The 19,263-nt window shown below is 34.6% G+C and overlaps 1 protein-coding gene and 1 pseudogene across 2 annotated transcripts in view; one reads left to right on the top strand and one right to left on the bottom strand.

Annotated features, from left to right (window-relative positions):
* The window catches only part of RAB6A (RAB6A, member RAS oncogene family), a 55,236-nt gene that overhangs the window by 17,113 nt on the left and 18,860 nt on the right, over window positions 1-19,263 (top strand). Inside the window, exons 2-5 of one of the 2 annotated variants that reach the window (XM_016161419.2) lie at window positions 2,081-2,139; window positions 11,188-11,241; window positions 12,696-12,801; window positions 14,783-14,894. In XM_016161419.2, coding sequence (XP_016016905.1) covers window positions 2,081-2,139; window positions 11,188-11,241; window positions 12,696-12,801; window positions 14,783-14,894 — 331 coding nt within the window. Of the gene's footprint in view, window positions 1-2,080; window positions 2,140-11,187; window positions 11,242-12,695; window positions 12,802-12,867; window positions 12,974-14,782; window positions 14,895-19,263 lie in introns of both variants that reach the window. The other variant, XM_016161418.2, reaches the window with a different exon arrangement.
* On the bottom strand, window positions 1,509-1,627 carry LOC118603378 (annotated as a pseudogene).

Raw genomic sequence — 19,263 nt, forward strand, 5'->3', positions numbered from 1 at the left:
AGGCTATTTTACTAAACTTCGGTGTTGACTGGGTTAGCTACATTTAAAGTAGCGCTAGCTTGGTTTACTTGGTTTACTTGGTTCTGTTTTGCTATAGAATTGCATCACCTAGGTGAGACATCTTGGATATGATATTGCAGTGAGTTTTGCTTGCAGCTGAGCTTTTTCTTTGGTCCCTCAGTACCTTTTTTAGCTGTTTTCATTACCAGCTGTCTTCATTAGAATGACGGAATAGTGACTACAGATAGTGAGTTTTTTGTTTTTCAGGTTTTGGGTTGTTTATTTGTTTTTGCTTAACTCTGTTACTAAAATCATAACATCTGACTTGAGCTACTATTATCACACAACATTAATCTTGTGTACTAGCTTATTTTTGTGGGAAAAAGTTAGAAAATGTAAATATGTATTTGATCTTTTTCAGTATTATTTGACCAGTGTAAGTGACCAAGAATTATGAAGCAGTTCATAGATTTTCATATAGATAGGTTGTAGAATAATCAAAACTTCTTTTATGTAAACACTTGTCTTATTTTTTTTAATCCTAAATATTCCTGATTTCCGAGTATATTATGTGAGGGATTACTTTACCACTTATAGAAATTATCTCCTAAATTAATAAATCTTGATCTTCTAGAGGCCCAATAATTAATTTCTCTAACTTTTAATAATCAGCACCCCCCCTCTTTTTTTTAAAAGCATTTCTTTTAGTTACCTTTGGCGATCCAATATTAGATTTTTAAAAATTCCCCCATCATGTTTTTGGTAGTTTTTTTTTTTTTTTTAATGTGGTGTAAAATATACATAACAAAATTTACAATTTTAACTATTTCCAAGTGACATTAGGTACACTCATATTATTGTACAACCATCACCACCATACATTTTTAATAACAACTTTATCGAGATAAAATAACATATTATACAATTCACCTTTTTAAAGGGTAAAATTAAGTATCGTTTGGTGTGCAACTATTATCACATAGTTTTAGGATATTTTCATCATGTACAAAAGAATATTCACGTCCCTTAACCACCATCACCACCCAGTTCCCCCTGCCCTCCCCACATCTTTAAGCGACGACTAATCTTTCTGTCTCTGTATTTATCTGCTCTAGACAATTCATATAAATGAGATCATATCTTATGTGGCCTTTTGCTACTGATCTTGAAGTATTTCAAGATTCATCCTTATTGTGGCATGTGTCAGTAATTCGTTCCATTTAATGGCTGAATAATATTGCATTGTACAGATATATACCATATTTTGTTTATTCATTCCTTAGTTGGTGAAGATCTATCTGATCCTGAGATGAGTTTCAAAATAGTTTTCCATGTCACTTCTTTCTCATTCTTAATCTAGTTCTTGCAGCCCTCATACTCCTCCTATCTTTTTTATTATTATTTATTTCATTATTTTTTTATTTTTTAAGCAAGGCAGTCTTTGGTTGACCTCACAGATTGCAAGGACCTTGTCAGCTTACAGTCCTTATTTTTTAAATTTTTTATTAAGCCTACGGCACCTGGTCTTCCTAGGTGGTCTCCCATCCAAGTACTAACCAGACTCGACCCTACTTAGCTTCCGAGATCTGACGGGACCAGGCTTGTTCAGGGTAGCATGGCCATAGACAACCTCTCCTATTTTTAGTTTTTATTTTCCCAGGGATTATACATTGATTCATTGAATTAAGTGGACCTGAACTTCAGTTTCCCCTAGTTATTGTCCAGGAAGTAAACTATAATTGTTTCGTGGTCTAATTCTAATTATTTTTGTTGGGGTCCCAATGAATATTAGCTTTTTTGAATTAGAGGTGTCAGCATAATTGATTGTTTTCCTTCATCTTTTCATTCCCCTCAACTCTTAACTAAATAAATACTCTCGTGCTCTTAATTTGAGAGATTGTTCTCTATTATTAGAAAAAGGCATTTCAACAAACTTGGGGGTTATTATTTCTTCATTATTGTTAGTAGAACCATTACAGATATTTCCCATTGAATGTAATTGCAGTTCTCTGTAAAAGAATTCCCTGAGAACCCAATGTAATGTGTTAACTGAGTGAATCTTTTTTTTTTTTCATTTCAGTTGGAAAGACATCCTTGATCACCAGATTCATGTATGACAGTTTTGACAACACCTATCAGGTATTTTGTTTTTGCAAACTTACTAGTTGTCACAATTTTATGTTATAAGTAATATTCAGAGGCTTCTTAAAACATTCATTTATTTATGTGCAGTCATAGATATAAAAGCACTCTCTGTAATCTGGAGGTGTAACTGATTTTGCTCTTAGTCCTCAAGTTTTACACTTGATTTCCTCATCTCTTCCAAAATCTATTGAAAGATTATTAATAATACCATCTGGGATAGAAGTAGGGTGGTTGTAGATACTCTGTTCTATAGATTTTTCCAAGTATATGGTTCTCTAACATTTTGACCTATACTTTTAAAGTCAAGAATAAGGAGATTTGGGAAATCACAAATGTGAAAATTAAACAACATGTATCTAAAAAGCAATAAAAAATAAAATAAAAAACACATTTCTAAATAACCAATGGGTCAAAGACAAAATTACAAGGGAAATTAGAAAAGTGACAAAGAAAACCCAACATTCCAAAATTTAGGGAATACAGCTTAAGCAGTGCTGTAAAGAGAAGACATTAAATCAGTAATTTAACCTTCTACCTTAAGAAACTAGAAAAAGAAAAGTAAACTGGACCTAAAGCAAATGGAAGAAACTTTTAAAATGTACGTTTTATTATTCAGGTACGGCGAGCCCAACAGATGAGATTATTGCCTCAAAAAGATACTTGGTTATAGTCATATAAAAAGATAACTTGTTATACTGGGGAGGGGTGGGGATAGTGTGGGTTAGGAGGGAGGGGATGAGTATTGAGAAATGGAAAAAGTGGGCAAGAGCCTTTGTTGTGGTTTCTGTGGGAAGGATGGGTGAGACCAGGTAAGCAAATTTAGGATTACATAGTTTGAATAATTTCAACTGGGCTCTAGGTTGTAGGAGCTTTTCCTAGTTGTCTGGTATCTGGCCCTGAGATGATTAGGGCTGGGGAAGTTTGACCATGAGCATGATACCTGAGGTAGTTAGGGTGTGGGCTCTGAATTGGTTGGTTCGCATTTGAAAGGCGCTCTCACAACCAAGTTTACTATCTTGGAATTTGCAAACCCTAGGAGGGCTAGTCCCTCCACCGTCAGCAAGGTCCCAGATGTCAAAGCAAAAAAAAAAAAAAAAACAAAAACAAAAAACAAAAATTAAAAAAACAAAAATTAAATATACAGAAAATAAAGGCATGCTTTAATTCAGAAACTAATGAAAATTAGAAATATATGAAAGAATAGAACAGTAAAGAAATTCAATGAAACCGAAAGGGGTTCTTGAAAGGATCAACAAAAATCAGCAAACCTTTAGTTAAACTAATCAAGGGGGGGAATTACTAAAATTAGAAGTGAAAGAGAGGACATTACTAGCAATCATACAGGAATACAAAGGATTATAAGGGAATACAACAAACAGTTATGTCAACAAACTAGATAACCTAGATGAAATGGAAAATTCCAAGAAAGATACAAACTCAAGTAGAAAATTTTAATGTATCATAATTAGATAGAATTGGTGATCAGAAACTTCCCACAAAGAAAATCCCAGGACTAGATGGCTTCACTGGTCAATTCTATGAATTGTTTAGTGAACAACACCAAAATTTAAAAAAACTTCTGAAAAAACATAGAAGAGGAGAGAACACTTCCCAACTCATTCTATGAGGTTAGAATTACTCTGATACCCAAAGACATCAATCAGACTACAGACTAATATCCTTTATGAATATAAACACAACACTCTTCAGCAAAATTATTACCAAACTGAATCCGGCAATGTGTCAAAAGGATTATATAACTTTTACCAAGTGGGATTGGTAGGTTAGTACCAGGATTGTAAGTTGGTTCAACATGCAAACAAATGTAATACACTATATGAATAGAATAAAGGACAAAATCATGTGATCATTTCCGTAGGCACAGAGAAAGCATTTGACAAAATTCTGTAGCTTTTTATGGTAAAAACTCTTAACAAACTAGGAGTATAAAGGAACTTCCTAAACATGATAAGGGGCATCTATGGAAAACCTACAGCTAACATATTTATTTTGTTTCTGATCTTAAAGAGAAAGCAAAAAATCCGGAACAACATAATGATGTCTGCTCCCAGTTTTATATGTCTTAAGTTTTATGTATATCTAAGTTATATATATGTATTTTAGTTTAAACTGCTGAATTATGAAACAAATCAAAGAACAACGAAAAAGAACAAATTAGTAATCTTAAAACCAGGTATTTTCACTGAGACCCCAAGCATTTGCAGATCTTTTTCTGTGTTAACTTTTTAAAATGTTCCTGTTAAAATAAAAAAATAAAATGGCCCCTTTACCTATTTTACATCTGTATTACTATGTAGTTAGTATAAAAACTAGATTTCAGTTTTATCTTACTAGTATATCAACTTAGTTTGATTAAAAGAATGGTTAATTTTCATAGTGGTTAACTGCCATTGTCTCAATTATTTATCAAACCATTTTTATTTTTCTGAAAGCTTTTAGGGTAAATTTAAAATCTGAATCCTGTCCTTCTATTGGTATGTATTTTCCCATATTTGAAATATTTATTTCAGGTATATGCCTTCAGATTTAAACACTTGAAAAACTTGGGTATTTTTTCCCTAGTAATGCCATATAATGAGCTTAAACAGTATAAAAACCTCTATTTACATCTTAGTTCTTCCAATTAGGAGTTGGGTGGTTTAGGACAAACCTTTTCTTTTTGGAAAAATACTTGATTCTTTTGGGATTATCATCATTTACCATTTAGAAAAATTTGATTGTTTTACTTCTCTTTTTGAAAACCTTAGCACTTGTTTCATAATACTTATCTCTCTTCTAACCTGTCAACATATTAAGCAACTCTAATGTTGACACAGAAGATCCTATGCTTCGACTGGCTTTAAATTGGGGATTCTCAAGACCCCTTTCTTGGGTTCGATAATTTGCTTGAACAGTTACAGAACTCAGAAACACCTATGTATACCAGTTTGTTATGAAGGCTATAATAAAGGGTACAGATGAATAGTTAATGAAGAGGTACATAGAGTAAGATCCAGAAGGGTTCCGAGCGTAGGAGTTTCTGTCCCCATGGAATTTAGGGTGCATCACTCTCTGAACCCCTTCCCTTAGGGTTTTTATGGAGAGTTCATGAGATATGGTTGATTTAGTTACTGGCTATTGGTGATTGAACTCAATTTCTAGCTCCTCTCTCCTCTTTGGGGGTCATAAGTGAGGCTGAAAGTTCCAAACCTCTAATTGCTTGATAGGTTTCTTGATCCTTAGGGGATTTCTAGAAGTTGCCTTAATAATATAAAATCATGTATGGTCAGAAAGTTTGCATAAATAACAAAAGACTCTCCTTTCATCTTTATTGCCCTGTTCCGGGAGCTGTTTTCAGGGGCTGAGGTCAAAAACCAAATATTCAAAGATGCTCCTTTCACTCTTATCACTTATGGACCTTTGGACGGGACTCTGGAATGAAGTTCAAAATATATATTTCTTATTATATTACAGTATTAGACCAATGAACTTCATGTTGGTAAAAGTAGTGGTCTTGTCTCAGTACTCATCTGACTTGACCTGTAAGCAGCGTTTAATATGGTTTAATAAGACTACTTAAAACTTTTCATTTGGCTTTCAGAATACACTTCACTCGTTTGTCTCTACATTTCTGGCTTCTTTTTCATTCTATTTTGCCAGTTCTCCTACATTTATGGCTTCTCTTTTCTGTTTATTTTGTAAGTTCTTTCTTTTCCTCCCCAGTCTGTAAATGTCGTTTGCTTCAGGGCTCAGTCTTGAGTCTGTACTCACCCCCTAGTGACCTTATGCAAAGTCTCATGGCTTTAAATCCTGTGTATAGTGATTCCCAAAATGTTAGTGTTTCTTAAATTTATATATTTAGCCTGGACCTCTTTCTCCTCAGTTCCAGATTCATATATTCAACTGCCTACCTGACATCTCCATTCGGATATCAATTGGCTTCTCAAATTTGATATTTTCAAAACTGAGCTCTTACTATTCCCCCTCAAACCTGCTTTTCTTATAGTCTTTCTTACTGCAGTTAACACCAAGCTTTTAGCAAGCTCAGGTTACCTTGGTGTCACTCAATTCCTCTTCATTGCGTATTCCACTCCTGGTCTATCAGCAGATCCTATTGACTCTGCTTTTTAAATCATTATCTAAATTTTTCCAAATCTCTTGGCTGTACTAAATCACACTGATCCAAGTTACCAGTGCCTCTTAAATGATCTCTCTGCTTCCCTTGTGCACCATTAGGTTAATTTCAACACAATGGCCAGAATGATTCTCTTGTAAATTAAAAGTCATTGATGAAAATGTTCTAAAATTGATTGTGGTGTTGGTTGTATAATTCTATGAATATAGTAAAAACCATTGAATTGTGTACTTTAAATGGTCGAATTGTATAGTATGTGAATTATATCTATAAAATTATTGTCTAAAATGGAGTAATAGCAGGTCATTCTTTTTAATAATCCATCTTATTCAAAGTAAAGCCATCACAGTTTTTCCTCCCATTGTTATATATTTTACCAATAAGTGCTATATTTTAATAAATTTGAATTATTATAAAAATGAGAGAAAGAAACATAAAAGTCCACTTGTTGTGCTTGGATGTCGATTATTATAAAAGGTTGTAAGTGCTTATTCCTCAGTTTCTATACTTTACCTTGCCATGGCCTGGTGATAGTTGAGACTAGCACTCAGTTCTTAGATTATTTGAATAGCATTAGGCTGTTGAGACCCTGTCATCCTCATCACCTCACTACCTTTGTTATCTCATCTCTGCTTTTGTCCTCATTCTCAGATGTGCAGTAACCTTCTTGCTGTTCCTTGCGATTGTTAGGCCCTTTCTTATCATATAGCCTTTGAACCCTGTAGAAAGCTCTAAACCCAAATATCTACATGGGTATTCTTGTTTGATAATTTTAGAATCTTGGGGATAAATACGTGAGATTCAAAGTCCTAAGTTTATCCTATTAATAGACACAGAAAAAATAACTGACAAAAATCCATCAGTTGTTCATGATAAAAACTCTCAGTAAACCAGATATAGAGGGGAACTTCTCAACTTAATAAAGAATATCTACCAAAAAGAAAAAAAAAAGAACTATAGCCAACATTGTACTTAATGGTGAGACACTCAAAGCTTCCCCATTAAGATCAGGAACAAAGCAAGGATGTCCCCTTTCTCCACTACTTTTCAACATTGTACTAGAAGTCCTTGCTATTCTAATAAGGAAAAAAAGTGTGTGTGGGAAAAGGAAGAAATAAAACTGTCTTTGTTTGCAGGTGACACGATCATTTTTATAGAAAATCCAAAAGAAATGACAAAAAAAAAAACCTCCTGGAACTAATAAACAATTATAGCAAGGTTGTAGGTACAAGGTGATTTAATATATAAAGTCAGTTGCTTTCCTTTATACTAATAATGAGCAAGTGAAATTTGAGATTGAAAATACAATACCATTTACATTACATTAGCATCCCCCAAAATGACATACTTAAGTATAAATCTAACAAAATATGCACAAGATCTGTCTGAGAAAAACTATAAAACTCTGATGAAAGATATCAAAGAACTAAATGGAGAGAGAGTTCATGTGCCAATACGATATTGAAGGAGAACAAAGTCCTCCTCAGTTGCTACCTGACAAAATGATAGAATGTCAACAATTTTATGTGGTTCAACTTAATATCAATAAACTCAAAGATTTCCACAATGGGGTAGAATTATTATTTGAGAAAGAATGTATTGCTCAGAGTAAACTTCGAAATTACTTTGAAATTAGAGGATTTTTTATTTCAAAGACTTTTAAATTGATAATGTAAGTTTAGGATGGCATAGATAAGACAGTGGGTTTTAGGCTCTTTAATGAACTTGTCCAGAAAGATGGTGGTGAGTAAATACATTCTTAACCTCTTTAAGTTAAAGCTTCTATTTTATAAAATTGCTATTGGGGTAAATAAGCACTATTCCAAGTGGAGACCATCCAAATAGAAATATCTAAAGTAAAGTTATCCTTATCTTGACACTGGTATATTTGGGTAAGCCATTGTTAAATCTTGAATTGTGAGTTCCCACAGTAAGAGTACTTAATTTATTTTTTACAAAGTATACTTCCCCCACCCACCAATGAATTAAATCAACACTCAAATAATATGAAGTTGTAAATTAAGATACATGGGAGAATTCTCTAACCTTTGGTTTCTTCTGCAGTTACTGTCTTCTGCATTTCCATAAAGTAGATGAGCAAGAGACAGCATTAGTGTTTCATCTATCTTTTATGAAGATTTGAAGTAGTTAGTTCCACATCAGTAGCATTCAGAATGCCAAAATAGCTGATAATGTTTAGTTTCCCAGACATTCTTTCTGTTCTTCATACTATTGGTTTAATTCTTGTGGCTGATTGACTTCTTTACCATAGCAACTCTGCTTGGAATAAAATTAACTGAAAAGAAAACCAGCAACAGGTTATATTTTTCAGGTTAATTTTGATCTTTATGAGTTCAGTGGTGTAACGGATGCCGAACTAGGATAGCGCAGTGGAAGGAAGGGATTGTTGTACATTTATTTCTTCATAAAGTCTGCCTGTACTAATTTTAAAAACATATGTGTTGGCTGTGAGATCTGAAAATGCCAATTTCTATTTGTAGCCATTAATTATTATTGGTTGTTTTTAACAAATACGCAATAACAAGTGACATGAGAAATTTTTTTCATGTTAATTCTAGAGGTAATTCATGGTATATGTGGCAGCTCCATGGTCATCCAGAAATGAGACTACTTTAACTTTTCTATTTAACCAGGTCTAATATATGACTTTCATATTGAAGATTGCCTCGTCGTTACTGAATGGTTCCTGGAGCTCCAACTCTGATATCCACAGTCTAGGCAGGAAGAAGAAGGAACAGGAAAAAGCCAAGGGTGCACTTCCCAATTCAGTCAGCCCCATTTATTTAAAGCTCAAAGAAGGCTGGAAAATATAGTCCTTTTAGTGGGAAAAGTATGGATTTAAATAAATGTATGTATTACTAAGGGAGAAGGGGAAGATGGATGTTTGTGTAGGCAATTAGCCACCTCTGCCACTCTGAGTAAATGAGGTTCTACTGATGAGATTTCTTAAATGTAGCCTTACATCATTCCTGTACATTCCTGAGGTTTGTCAATTAGATGCTTTTGCACAATAATTCAAGTTTATAAACCCATTATTTCACCTCATAGCAGAGTGGGATATACATTCTCAGATGGAATGTCATAAAATGGAATTAGTACTTAGATTGTATTTAAGCTTTAAATTGAGAAACATTTGAAATACATATTCACATAGTTTGAAGTAAAGGAGGAAGCTAGCTTGCTTGCTCGCTCTCTCACTCTTTTCTTTCTTTAAATAAAAGTCAGCGTGACTGAAATTTATAAAACACTGCTCAAAAAAATTAAAGAAGACCTATATAAATGGAGAGACATTCTAGGTAAATGGATTGGAAGACTTAATATTTATTGAGATGTCAATACAAAGCAATCTACTTTTCCAGTGCAATTCCTATCAAAATTCCTGCCGCCATTTTTGTAGAAACAAAATAACCAGTCCTAATTTGCAGTAGCCAGAATAGCCTTGGAAAAGAAAAATAAAGTGGTGACATACTTTCAGATTTCAAAATTTAATATAAAGCTACAGTATTCAAAGTACTGGCACTTGCACAAGGATACGTGTATAGACCAATAGAATAGAATTGAGAGTTCATATATCTATTGAAAATGGATTTTTAATAAAGGTATGCCAGGCCCAACTTATAGAATGGGAGGAAGTTACATATCTGATAAGTGTTGAATATCTGGTATACTATATAAGGAACTCCTACAAATCAATTACCGAAATGAGAAAATTACTTTAAAATGGACAAAGAACTTGAATAGACATTTCTTCAGAGGATATACAGATAGCTGATAAGCATGTAAAAAGATACTCAGCATAACTAGTCATTAGAGAACTGCAAATCAAAGTAAGATTCCACTTAACACCTTCTAGAAGGGCTATTTTATATTAAAAAATATAAAAGGGAAAGTAACAAATGTTGGCAAGGATGTGGAAAAATGTGAACCCTCATGCATTGCTAATGGAAATTTAAAATGGTGCATCCACTATGGAAAGTCTGACATTTCCTCACTAAGTTAAATAAAATTATTATATGTCCCAGCAATTCCACTCCTAGGTATAGACCAAGAAGAATTGAAAACAGGAACTCACAGTAGTTAAAACCCAGAAATAACCCATGTGTCCATCATTAGATGAATGGACAAACAAATTGAGGTATATCCATACACTGTAATATGTTATTACTTATGCAGAGTTTCTGTTTGGGATGATGAAATGATTTTGGAAATAGTGTTGACAGTTGTACATCATTGGGAATGTAATTAATACCACTAAACAACATGCTTAATGGTTAAAATGTCATGCTTTATGATACATATGTTACCACAATTTGAAAATAAAACCTACCTTTAAAAATATATCAGTGTTAATGTGCAAAAAATGAACCACTCTAGTAAGGGATGTTGATAATAGGAGACGTTATGTGTATGTGGAGGTAAGGGGTATATAGGAAGTTTCTGTACCTTCTCAATTTTGCTACAGACCTAAAACTGCTCTAAAGTAAAAATAATCTTTTTAAAAAGTGGTTGATATACTTCAGTGTATTGGAAGGAGCTCGACTTTTACTCCCAACTCTACAGCAGAAGCTTTGTGTTCTTAAAATAAGTTATTTAATTCTCTGAACCCCGGTACCATTATTTATGCATATCTATGGAATGAGAAAAATAGGGATGACAATAGCTATCATGCACAGATGTATAAGGATTAGAGATGATCATATGAAGGGCTTAAAAGAATCTAATACATAGCAAGTGCTCAGTAAGGGGAAGCCATTATCACTGAAAATTTTGCTCATTCTTACTTGACCATGATGTGTTTATTCATCATTTCTTCCACAATCACAATTCCCATTTGAACCACCATTAAACTGTTATTAGTTTTTTAACTTCTTTGTTTTGGTTTACAGGCAACAATTGGTATTGACTTTTTATCAAAAACAATGTATTTGGAGGATCGAACAGTGAGTAATGTTTTCTGTGTGCAATTTTCTGCAGTACTCCAGGATATATGTTCAAAGCTATAATCAAGGGATTGTCATTGTAAGAAGTACATAGCAGAGTTGTCAAAGTTAGTTGATAGGCGTTGAGACAAACTATTACAGAGTGAGTAGTACTTAGCACTCTGACTTCTTATCCACAAGTGAAATCCAAAAGGGAAAGAAAGCCAAGGTGTTTGTAAAACCCTGAAGGCCCTAGGCTTGTTAAACAAAATATGTCATCTTGATTTGGAAAAATGATAACAAATAGCTATGAGATAATTAAATGAATATTTTCATGAAAAAATTAGAGCTGCTAAAGACCTTTTGAAAGCACTCAGGGTATTCAGAAAGATTTCTTTTGAATATGACACAATTTGTGGACTTCAGGGTTTTATTTGTCTGAATTTGATGTTACCAAAGTGACTAAATAGAAAGAAGTAATGTGTATTTATTGGATTTTTGTCTTCCATCTTTTGGAATGCTCCCTTTCATTTTAGTACAATGTAAATTCTGTATTCTAGCCCGCCCACTGTCCCTTGAATAAATTTCTATCACCTAAACAGTGACTATCTTAAATGCAGTATTTTGAGACCTATAGCCAAAAAACATTATTTTATATTTAATACTATTTCTTATAAGTGTATGGATTTTTTATTTGGGATGGTCTTTTATGTTTTAATATGTAGCATGCCATTTCTTAAAATTTGGAAGCTTGGAAACAACTTCATAATGGTAAAAACTTAATACTAATGTTTGTTTTCAGGATTTTCTTCCTCAGATGTGAAAAAGTAAGAAAGTAAAGAAATTTTTATATAGGATTGCAAAAAGATATTCTTCCTTTCTGTTAGATTACATACAGTGTTCTGGGAATAGATGTGTGGGGGAAACATAGGGATAGTAGTCAAAGAACCAGTTTCAAAGTATTCTGGACCCAGTAGAAAACAGATACTTTTTAGCTTCAGAGAGGCTTTCAAAGAAGCATTAATTCCCTTTATTCTGGTAGCCTGAGCTGCTCATGACACTTACTTTTGTTTTTCCCTTTTATGCTTACTATTCGAATATCAACAAAATCTACTTTTTGTTATCCAGAAAGCCTAGGATTCAAAGAAAGATTATAGAGAGGGGGGAAAAAAGGAACCTGTATTTCTGATTCTGTGCAATCTTTCCCATTGCCATTTTTAAGTCATATACCTTCAGAGCAAGCAAGTTTTTTATAGTACTCCCTTTGGAAAAAGGAAAGTTTTCTGTTTTCATTCCTTACATCCCTGCAACCTTTCGCATGAGTCTCCTTTTTACCTCCCTCCCACCCTCCCCCTTTAAAAAACATTTATTTTTTTAGTATGAGTTTTGTTTTTATTTTTTTGTTTTTTTTTGTTTTGTTTTGTTTTTGTTTTTTGTTTTTGTTTTTTTTTTATTCATTTTTTCCCATCCCACAGATCAGGCTGCAGCTGTGGGATACTGCGGGTCAGGAACGTTTCCGTAGCCTCATTCCCAGTTACATCCGTGATTCTGCTGCAGCCGTAGTAGTTTACGATATCACAAGTAGGTATTTTGCAAGGGGTTGACCTTTCTTATTTTTCTTGCTTGTTTGACTGATTTTGTTGTTAGGTACGATTGCAATTATGGGACACAGCAGGTCAAGAGCGGTTCAGGAGCTTGATTCCTAGCTACATTCGTGACTCCACTGTGGCAGTTGTTGTTTATGATATCACAAGTGAGTGGGGGGAATTATGCATTTCTAACGTTCTTTCAACCCTTAGCTTAGCTGCATGCATGTTCTTGTCTTGTGCTTGTTTTCCATACTGGCATGTAAAAATGAGTTTTAGCAAAGCTTATCATAGACCAGCTTGGTCAGAAATATTTGCTCTGGTGTTTGTATAAGCTATGCTTTATTCCTACTGTGCTAGGATTTTTTGCCCTGGAAATTTTCCTTTGGGTCCAGTTATGAATCCTCTTCAAGGTTTTCTGAGTATCCTATTATCCCTAAACCACACCTTAATTATGGTTGGAAGAACATCTCCTTTTAAATTTAACTTGACCTGAAGTTTCTCTAAAATGAAATAATCTGCATTTAAGCCTTTTACCAAGTTTTCCAAATCTTCCAAGGCTTCTGTCGAAGCTATTAAAAACTTCCACTAGCCAGCTTTTCTCTGCTTTCCCCTTTCAACCATCCTCTCTCTATAGAGGAGTTCAGAGAAAACGTAATGTGCAGTCTTATATTAATCATTTTCATTCAAATCGTATCTGGATTCTGTGACTTGCTTCGTGGATAACAAATTACACTTTCATTTCTCTCCGAGAAAAAAAATTAAATGGGAGACTAAAGTAATGGTCTTCATTCCCCCCCACCCCCCAAAGAATGAATAATGCCTTTGGCATTTTAAAAGACTTTAAATTTTCCATGGAGCATTAGTGACCTACAGGGAAATGCTCTCTGATTAAAATTGTCTTTGTAAATTGGGTTATTAGGCAGTATTAAGCATCATTCTATATAGTGGTCCCCCATTCATAGAACAACCAGGAAAGTACTACATCTAAGACTTTTTAAAAACATATCCACAAAATATTGATTTGAGTGAGTAGTTCTATTACTATACATTTTTGCATATCTGCTCAATCAGAAATCATATCTATTTAATAATTGCAGTGGCAGAATTGTAAGTTACAAGTTTACATTCATAGACTTTTTTTTTTTTGGTTAGGTGTCATAGGCAATCTTTTCTTGAAGCTTTTACTTTGGGTTGCTACTTGTTTAAAAAATGTTCATTATTGTGCATTGACATGTTTTGCAGCTTTAAAATGTTTGTGCTTACTTTAACCAAATCAAGTGAAACCTGGTTTGTTTGTTTTTTTTTAATTGTGCGTATGATTAAAATATTAGTAAACTATTTTCTTTAGCTGCTGTAAAAAATATTGAAGTGGTCTATTTAGATTCTAGCACTACAGAAGATCGATTTTTTTTTTTTTTACAAGTGATTCCTGTGCATTTAACTAATAAATTTAAGTTAAAGTGATCACAAACTGAATAAGCAATGCAAACAGTGGTGTTAAAAGCTATTTAAAGGCTTTACAGATTTTCTGGATGTGTTGGGACTTATTGGCTGACATACTTTTGGAAATGCTTTCTTTGTCATGTTTGGTATGTGTAAGTAATCAAAAAAGCATTGTAGCAATGTGACACCATATTATCTGCCATAGCTGTCCTTACATTAAAAACAATTTTTTTTTCAATTTCATAGAGTAGATTACACTCCTTTGGTCATATCCAAAATTTTTAAATGACTATAAAAAATTTTAACTACTATAAAAGGAACATGATGATTTTATTCTTGTGATTTGTTTAGACTACTGACAGTTGTACTCAGATAAAATGGAGTTATGTTGCAGGCACATTAAAAGTGGGTCCTAATGTGCCAGCCCCCTTCCAACTTCCAGGGCTTTTTTCTTTTTTTCTTTCTTTGGTTCATCACATGAGGAGGCATTTGCAATAACACTAATCTCTCTATACACCCTCCTATACCAGATGTTAACTCATTCCAGCAAACTACAAAATGGATTGATGATGTCAGAACAGAAAGAGGAAGTGATGTTATCATCATGCTAGTAGGAAATAAAACAGATCTTGCTGATAAGAGGTATGGAGTGATTTTGTATGTGTATGTAATGTTTAATTTCTTTGTTAAACAGCTTGTTATTTTTAATGTTACTGAAGAATTGTTTTGAAAAAAGACATGTTTAATCCTTAAGTTTTCTTTAGTGTGGGGACCTGAAATATAAAACATTAAACTCAGACTTAAGGAACATGAGTTTTTTTGTTCTATGTAAAACTGTATTTAAATAACTCTTATGCAAGATTATTTACACAAGCGGGAAAAACATTGTTTATACATGAAGCTAACTTTTTTACATTTTTTAGGCCTCATAAATATGAGCAGTGTTGTGGTAAAAAAAAAAAAAAGTTTTAAAAACAGCTGTCTTTAAAAATTATTCATAATAATTAAATATGCACTCTTTTGGTAGTATTCTTATATATATTCATTATAATTCAGTGGTGTATTTTTTTTTCTTTTCTTTTTTAAATTGTATGATTGAGTCAGACTGTGTAGTTGAACTGAATAGCTTGATTATGATACCTTAGTCAAATGAGGAAAGCCACATTCAAGTGACAGGAGCAAAATATATTAACTTTCACTATAGAACTCATGGCTTGAATATCTGCCTTCAGCATTCCTAAGTTATCTACTGGACATTTTACTTAATAGTAGAAAGTTTTACTATTTATTATTTATTCATAGTTGGATATTGAAATTTGTGTAATAAACTTGCACCGTTAAGTGAAATGTTTCAATTTTCCAGTCAAGATTGCAGAGTAGGTAAATGCTGGGCTTGTCTCTTGTCACGACCACATCAAAATTACAACTAAACTACAAAACAACCATTATTAATAATGACCTGAAGTCTGCTGGACACAAGGCCTACAACTAAGAACCTTAAGAAGCAGCCACCTCCAGACTGGTAGGGAGGTGGAAATGCAGAATAGGCTGTTTCCACACTCGTGTGTGGCGGTTAAAAATCTAGAGGGATATTTCAGCTGTGGAAGATCCCCCCAGAGGAATGAGGGGTCTCAGCGCCACACCAGGCACCCCAGCCCCAGGGTTTTAGTACCAAGAAGAGAAGTCTCCACAACTTCTAGCTGTGAAAACTAGTGGAGATTGTGGCTGAGAAGATGGAGGGATACTGGAGTCCCAGGTACTCCTTTTAAATGGTCCATGTACAGACTTACTGATGGACTTAACTGATGGACTCACTCGCTCTGAGTTCTAGTGCTAGGGCAGCAACTTCAAAAGTGCCAGGGATATATGGGGAGGAATTGAAATTTTCTGGCTTCAGGGAAAGGGCTGGAGGGGCAGCTTTCTCCCAGACAGAACTATTGGCAGAATCCATTGTTTCTTTGTTAAGCCTTCCCCTCTTCCTGGCATGTAGATGTAGGCAGCTGCCATATCTGAGTCTCTATCAACCTGGCTAACACTGGTTGCATCGCCTGGTGATTCTCTGAACTACAACCCACCCAACTTGCAGGCCCACCCAAACCACTTCCAGTGGGTTTTCCTTACAAATGGCCTGTCTTGGCTCAAGCTGTAGACTTTCTTAAATTCTCTCAAGGATTCATCAAACCCAAACAAGCAGCATCTGGCCTTGGCATGTCCCATACCTTTTGCCGAGAAAGTCCCAAGCCCAACACTAGTAACAGTCAGCCTCAATTTGTGGCTTGGCCTCTTAAGGCACCTCCAAGCACAGGACGTTTGGTGGCCATTTATGGATTGCTTGGTGGCTCATGCTAGGTGGCTTCAGTCAGCACACAGGCTGTGGCTGAAGTTGGCCTGTGTCAGGTCCCTTTCCAGGAGGCCCCAGAGCTGACACTGAGGTGGCTGGCTTCACATCAAGCCAGAGCCCCACCCAGTGCTACACCAAAGGACAACACACTCCAAGGGCAGACTGGGCAGGCACCAGAGTCCTGCTACAGCAAATCCTGCTCTATAGGGTCACACCCTGCACAACAACTCCTCTGCTATAGTCATGGCCAGTCCTCACAGCCAATCAGCCTGATAGTCCCTTCTCTTGACATGCTAACAGCAACAAAGTCTCAACTACTGTAGGAAAGCATACACAATCTACACAAGGGACATATCCTGCAGCACCTGGTTCAGGTGACCAAGGAAGACTGTGCCACTGGGTCCCATAGGACATCTACTACTTAATATATAAGGCCACTCAAGAGCAGGAGACATAGCAGCTCTACCTAATACATAGAAACAAACACAGGGAGGCAGGCAAAATTTGGAGACAAAGAAACATGTCACAAATGAAAGAACAAAACAAAGCTCCAGAAAAAAACTAAACAAAATGCAGACATGTAGTCTACCAGATGCAGAGTTTAAACACTGGTTATAAGGATGCTCAGTGATTTCGATGAGAACTTCAGCAGTGAGATAGAAAACATGAAAAAAAAACCAGTCAGAAATGAAATCTACAATAACTAAAATAAGGAATACATTAGAGGGAATCAAGAGTAGATTAGATGAAGCGGAGTATCGAATCAGCGATTTTGAAGAGGAGGTAGCAGAGAACACCCAATCAGAACGGCAAAAGGAAAAAATAATTTTAAAAAAAGTAGTTTAAGAGTCCTCTGGGACAACATTAAGCATACCAACATCCTCATCATAGGAATATCAGAAGAAGAGAGAGAACAAGGAATTGAAAACCTATTTGAAGAAATAATGATGGGAAACTTACCTAACCTGGCAAAGGAGATAGACATACAGTCCCAGAAAGCATAGAGTTGAACCCAAAGAAGCTCACACCAAGACACATCATAATTAAAATGCCAAAGGTTAAAGGCAAAGAGAAAATCTTAAAAGCAGCAAGAGAAAAGCATTTAGTTACCTACAAGGGCGCTCCCCATACGACTGCAGCTGATCTCTCAATAATCTTTGTAGACCAGAAGGGAATGGCATGAAATACTCAAAATGATGAAAAGCAAAAGGACCTACAACCAAAATTTCTCTACCCAGCAAAGCTATCATTTAGAATCGAAGGACAGATAAAGAGCTTCCCAGACAAGCAAAAGCTAAAAGATGTCAAGCTAATATAAGCTAGTATAAGAAATGTTAAAGGGACTTCGTTAAAAAGAAAAAGGTGAAAAAAATATGAATAACAAAATGGGAATAACTTAAGTGGATTAAATGCTTCAATCAAAAGACAGAGGGTGGCTGAATGGATAAAAAAATAAGACCCTTATATACACAGCCTCGAAGTGACTCATTCAAATTGAGAGACATACACAGATTGAAAGTAAAGGGATAAAAAAAGACATTTTATGAAAATGGAAATTTAAAAAAGGTAGACAGCAATACTTATACCAGATAAAATAGACTTTCAAACAAGAGACAAAGAAGGATCCAGTAATCCCACTTCTGGGTATTTATCTGAAGAAACCCAAAACACTACTTTGAAGGGACATGTAAATCCATATGTTCATTGTAACATTACTTACAATAGCCAAGATATGGAGGCAGCCTGGCTGTTTTATCAGAGGATGAATGGATAACAAAGAAGTGGTACATATATACAGTGGAATATTACTCAGCCTTAAAGAATGAAATCTTGCCATCTGCAACAACAGGGATGGACATTGATAATGCATGATATCTTCAAGAGTCTGAATAAACAGAACTCTCATAAATATGTAACTAAATAATTTTGGGGGGCAGCAGTTTAATAATTTCTGAATTTAAAATATTTGACTCATATCCACCTGTAATAATTTATTCCACAGATAATACCCACAGACCTGTGGAAGATGAAAATAAAAGGATGTTTATTGCAATATTATTTGTAATACTAAAAAATTTAAAAGCAATCTAAATGTTCATCAGTAGCAGTAGCATTTTGTAAATGAATTCTTGTAGCCACTAAAAAGAATGGTAAGAATTTATTGCTGGCTAACACAGTGGTCCCCAGCTTTTTCGGCACCAGAGACTGGGGCACCAGACACTAAGTGCAAAAAATATAGCATGTTTGATGTTAATATCTGTCAATATTAGAAAATAAAGCAGAGAAAGGGAATATGAAATGTCAAGGGTGAATATGAAAAATTAGATAGCATATCAGTGGAAGACCTCACTGAGATTATGACTAGTGACTTTTAAACACTACGGGAGTAAGGGAGTTAACTATGAAAATATTTTGAGAAAGAAAAGCTTCTAGGCATGTAGCTCAGAAAGTACAAGTTTAAAATGGCATTAGATATCCTAATATCTAATTAGATGTCAGATGGGCAGTTGGATATATGTGTCCAGAGTTTAGAGCAGTGCTCCAACCTCAATATATAAGTTTGAGAGTCATCAGTGTATAGATGATATTTAAACCATGAGACTACGTGGATCACCTACAGAGTAACTGAAATAGGGAAGAGGTCCAAGGAATAAGTTTTAGGGCATCTGA

The sequence above is a fragment of the Rousettus aegyptiacus genome, unplaced genomic scaffold, assembly GCF_014176215.1.
Source record: "Rousettus aegyptiacus isolate mRouAeg1 unplaced genomic scaffold, mRouAeg1.p scaffold_m13_p_5, whole genome shotgun sequence".
Lineage (NCBI taxonomy): Eukaryota > Metazoa > Chordata > Mammalia > Chiroptera > Pteropodidae > Rousettus > Rousettus aegyptiacus.